The sequence below is a fragment of the Grammomys surdaster genome, unplaced genomic scaffold, assembly GCF_004785775.1.
Source record: "Grammomys surdaster isolate TR1022 unplaced genomic scaffold, NIH_TR_1.0 126313, whole genome shotgun sequence".
Classification (NCBI taxonomy): domain Eukaryota; kingdom Metazoa; phylum Chordata; class Mammalia; order Rodentia; family Muridae; genus Grammomys; species Grammomys surdaster.
The window spans coordinates 7136778-7142162 of NW_021621113.1; the positions used below are offsets into that span (position 1 = coordinate 7136778).

The following is a 5385-nucleotide window of genomic DNA, read 5'->3' on the forward strand; positions in this document are numbered from 1 at the left end:
AGAGGATAAGGAGAGGAGAGGAGAGGAGAGGAGAGGAGAGGAGAGGAGAGGAGAGGAGAGGAGAGGAAAGAGGGCCAGAGTAACCTGGTGGATGAGTAAATAAGCCTAATGTGGTGGTTTGAATGAGAATGGCCCTATAGGCTAATATATTTGAATGCTTGGTCACCAGGGAGTAGAACTGTTGGGAAGGACTGGGAGGTGTGGCCTTGGAGGAGATTTGGCCTTCTTGGAGGAGATGTGTCATTGAAAGTGTGCTTTAGGGCTGGTGAGATGGCTCAGTGGTTAAGAGCACTGACTGTTCTTCCAGAGGTCATGAGTTCAAATCCCAGCAACCACATGGTGGCTCACAGCCATCTGTAATGAGATCTGATGCCCTCTTGTGGGGTGTCTGAAGACAGCTACAGTGTACTTAAATAAATAAAAATAAAAGTTTAAAAAAAAAAAAAAAAAAAGAAAGTGTGCTTTAGCTGGGCGGTGGTGGCACACGCCTTTAATCCCAGCACTTGGGAGGCAGAGGCAGGCGGATTTCTGAGTTCGAGGCCAGCCTGGTCTACATAGTGAGTTCCAGGACAGCCCGGGCTATAAAGAGAAACCCTGTCTCGAAAAACAAAACAAAACAAACAAAAACAAGCAAAAAGAAAAAAAAGAAAAAAAAGAAAGTGTGCTTTAATATTTTAAAAGCCCATGACTAGCTAAGTCTCTCTCCCTCTCCCCCTCCCTCTTCTTCTCCCTCTTCCCCCCCCCTCCCTTTCTCTCTCCCTCTCTCTTTCTGCCTACTGCCTGTGGATCCAATGTAAAGCTCTTAGCTACTGCTTCAGCACACTGCCTGCCTGCCACCATGCTTCCTGTCATGATGATAGTGAACTAACCCTTTGAAACTGTAAGCCAGCCCCAATCAATGCTTTCTTTTGTAAGAGCCTTAGTCCTGGTGTCTCTTCACTGCAACAGGACAGTGAATGAGACACCTGTTAAGTGTGAGACCCTGGGCTCAGTCCTCAGCATGGAGAACTGAATCTGGTTTGACGAATCCACCTAGAATTAAGCTCCTATTGGATCCCCTATCTTGATCCATTTTCTGAGGAAACAAATTTTGGGCCTGCTGGGCTCCCAGATTCCTTTGAGAGAGGCAAATAAAGAATATGCTTTATCCCTACCAGAGAGAAACTCGGAAGGAGCCTCAGAGCAGCACAGGCTATCCTGGATGAGCCTTCCTGAGGACGTTCTAAGGAGTTAGTGTGATTTTTTTAAAGCAAGGGAAGAGAGGAGGATGGCTTGGGAAATGTGAAACTTTGGGAAACTCAAATTGCAGTGTTCACACACAAAGTGCTTTGTCTGTCTTCTGGAGACAGTGTCCCATTACTTAGGCCAGGCAGGCCTTGAAATCATAACCCTTCTACCTCAGCCTCCTGACTACTGGGATTGTACGTGTGCATTACTGTGCTTGGCACAAATCAGGTCTTACTGGACTAGAGCCAATCCTGATAGTAGTCCCAGTTAGTTGGCGCTCAGGAGTTTGGGGTCAGCCTGGGCAACATAGTAAGACTCTCAAACAAACAAACAAACAAACAAACACTTTATCAACACACCTGGCGGGGGAGAGCTTTTCTGGAATATAGCCACTCCTATCCATCCATTTCTGGCCGGCGTGGCTTTGTGCTTACCTGACAGAGGTGAATTGTTGCAACAGGGACTAGAACCCATAAAAGTTAAAATACAAATGACCTCGTTACAGAAGACATTTACGGAGTACTGATCCAGGTCCATGTAAATAAAGGTAGAAACTCTCAACCCCTCAACTCCATTTCCCAGATACAGAAATCTGGGTTTGGGTGAAGTAGAGAGAGCCGGGAAGGTAGGAGCAGGAGTTACAACACATGGAGGGGGCACTCCCTGAACAACTCATATCCTGCTACAACACCACACACACACACACACACACACACACACAAACATACACAAACACACACATATACATACACATACATACACAAACACACATACACACACACACACATACACAAACACACATATACACACACACATACACACATACACAAACATACACAAACACATACACAAACACACACAAACATACACACACACACACACATTCACACACTCACTCATTTACTCACTGCCTCTCTCCATACAAACCCTTTACTTTGCAGGGTTTGATGTAGCGCAGACTCCATGTAGTGCAGACAGCAATGGAGGGATTAAGGGCAATGCCAGGGATTCCCGGAGCTCACCTTCCAGAAAATCCAGAATCCGTTAAGCCAGCCAAGAAGAACCTCACAGATAAGGATTGTCAACACAATGTCATCTATGGTTGAGAATAACTCATAGTGTTTCTATATGGAAGACAGAAAAGGAGACGTGTCAGAGAGCAGGACTCAAGCCAGGCTGGAGAGAGGGTGTGTGTGTGTGTGTGTGTGTGTGTGTGTGTGTAGGGGGTAACCCCAGCTACTCTTCCTCCTCAATATCTCTATGGTTTCCTTTAGGGGACACTCTGCACAAAAGCCAGGCAGCACCAAGTGTGTCATGTGACTGTCAATACTGTTTTGGATAGTAGTTTCCTTTTCTGTCGCATCTCACAGAGAATTAGGAGCCCAGGTGCACATACCCCTAACATCTAGAGAAGGCTATTTGGGAAAGGAAGGTATAAAATGGGCTAAGCAGACTCTGGGACTTAAAGAAAAAGCCATGACCCCCAGGAACTGCAGGACCCCAAATTCCAGAGAACGTCTCTGCTAGTCTGGTCCCTATAATCCCTACTGATTCCAGCATCTCAAGTTCTCTGGGTCAGGTCTGAGGTGTCCTCCCCATTGTAGATCTAGGACATTACCTTGGGTGTGTGATTCGGTGGATGGATAGCTAGGGCCTGTCCCAAACCAAATTCACTCCTGCCCAACCTAAATCTTGGTCTTTTTGCTTTCTCATAGCTGTGACCTAGCCCCCCCCACAAACAACTCCCAGTCCACAGAGTTAACCCCAGCAAACCAGTCACCTTGCCCCCTCTATTTCTATACCCCAGCAGCTAACAGATTCCCTGCCCCTTACGTGGGCCTCTCGCTGTTCACACTCACTATTACTGGACCTACAGGCTTCTAGGGACTGACCTTCATAGTCACAAACTCAACAGTAGGGCTTCAGGCTTTATTTTTTTCCTCTTTTACTATGTTATCTGAGACACTCTCATGTCGTCCAGGCTGGCCTCAAAACTACATAACCAAGTACCAACTGAATGACATCCTCAGCCTCAGTTCCAACAGATTTGACTAAGACCCAAATAAGAGCTGTTTTTTTACATTTTACAAAATGATCTTCAGGGACTGGCAGGATGGCTCAGTGGCCAGAGGTGCATGCCAGCATGCCTTGCAACCTTAGTTGGATCCCACAGTGGAAGGAGAAAGCCAACTCCTCCTTTGAGTTGTCCTTTGATGTCCACATTCTTGTCATGGTACACACACACACACACACACACACACACACACACACACGAAAAAATGTAATGTTGTTCCCCTCCCTCCCTCCCTCCCTCCCTCTCTTCTCTCCTTTTATCTCCCCAGCCCCATTTCCCTTTCAGATGATGCAGTCTGAATTCATTTCATAACCCAACAATGGCTTCTGCATGGACCTCCACCGTCCTCACTGTGTAAGTTACATAAGTGAGTTGCTGCCTCCCTAAAAGCTGGTTAAGAGCTGGTTCTGGGAGAGGCCAAGGGTGCTAACTCTGGGAACACCTGTAGTCTTTATCAGGCCTGCTTCTCACCAGGGCCGGCCAGACTGACGGCTCCCTCAGCTGGACTCTCCTGAGCTCACTGTTTGCCACTGGTCACTCTTCGGTTACCTTTCCAGCTCCTCCAGTCCCTCCTCTCATGGGGAAGCTGTCTTGGCCCTCTCCTGCCTTCACTCCAAATGCCATCCCCACTCAGCCTTGTCCCCAACCCCGACACTGGCAGCTCTCAAGTGTCCAGTCTTTTAGAGCTATCCGCTTCTCTTGAGCTGTCCCCATAAGCACCAGCCCCGCACCCATTGCCCATGCCACAAACCCAACTTGCTGCAGTTCCTTTGTCTGCCTGCACAGCATGATGACATGTGGTAACATAAGGAGGTACATAGTAAAGGTTCAGTAAACATTAACTAGCAACGTAATTCATCAGAGAAGCCCGTGGCGTCGGGGCTACAGGCTGGTGGTATAATGCTAGCCTAGCATGCACAAGGCCCTAGGCTGAGTCTAAGTACCATGAGGAGGAGGCAGAAGAGCCCAAGGATATGATGCTCTTCTAACTACCGCCATCATCCTGGTCCAAGTCACAGTATCTTTCCCCTGCACATCTCTGACCCATCCTGGTTCATTGTCTTTCATCCTTGGCCCTCTTCATTGCATGGTCCACACTGTGGCTACCTGTGTCTTTTACAAGACTTTTTTTTTTCTTTTAAAAAGTGTGTGGTTTGTATGCACACCACACACATGCAGGTATCCTTGGAGACCAAAAGAGGCTTAGACCTTATGCTACAGGCAACTGTAAGCTGCTTAGTGTACGTTCCAGAGACCAAGGGCAGCAAGTGCTCTAACCACTAAGCCATATCTCCAGCCCCAGCCAGGACATTTTCTAAAATTCAGTTCAATTCAATTCTAAATTTTATTTCACTTCAATGCTGCTTAAATCTTTTCCTGGGTACAAACTTATCACCCTTGACATAAAGACCATTATGTGATCTGGGCACTGAGCACCTTTCTGAGCTCATCTGTCACGGCCACCCTGGACACACTGAATTTAAACAGTATATATGTATACAACTCATAAGAAATTAAAGCTACCAGGTGTAGTGACTCACACCTGGATTCTCAGAATTTAGGAGGAAGCTGTAGGTTTTCAAATCTGTCCTTGGATTATACATATACACTACACATACACACACACACACACACATATACACACACACATGCATATATATATAAAACCCATCAGGCATGGTGGCATATATCTGTAATCCCAGGACTCAGGTGCTTGAGACAGGTGAGTCATAAATTTGAGACCAGGCTGGGCCATATAGTAAGATCCTGTTTCAAACCAAGGAGATAAATAAATAAAAGCTAAAACAAAACAAGAAATCTATCAAGTATCATGGCGCACAGCTATGATGTCAGCACTGGCAAAGCTAAAGTAGTTTTGAGTTTGAGGGCAGCCTAGGAGAAATGGAAAGTTTGAAGCAAGCCTGGGCTCTCAAGCTGGACAGACACATGATGAATTCTCTTATGTTTCCTTTCTTTTTCTCCTCCTCTTCCTCTCTGTTTCTTGTGTGTGTGTCCCTGTGTGTGTGCCTGTGTGAGTATGTGCCTGTGTGTATATGTGCCTGTGTGTGTGCCTGAGTATGTGA

The 5385-nt window shown here is 46.5% G+C and overlaps 1 protein-coding gene across 2 annotated transcripts in view; it reads right to left on the minus strand.

The window, feature by feature from the left end:
• The window catches only part of Catsper4 (cation channel sperm associated 4), a 19904-nt gene that overhangs the window by 13009 nt on the left and 1510 nt on the right, over window positions 1-5385 (minus strand). For both annotated transcript variants that reach the window (XM_028759967.1, XM_028759966.1), the window contains exon 4: window positions 2250-2351. In XM_028759967.1, the coding sequence (XP_028615800.1) occupies window positions 2250-2351 (102 nt within the window). The remainder of the gene's footprint in view (window positions 1-2249; window positions 2352-5385) is intronic.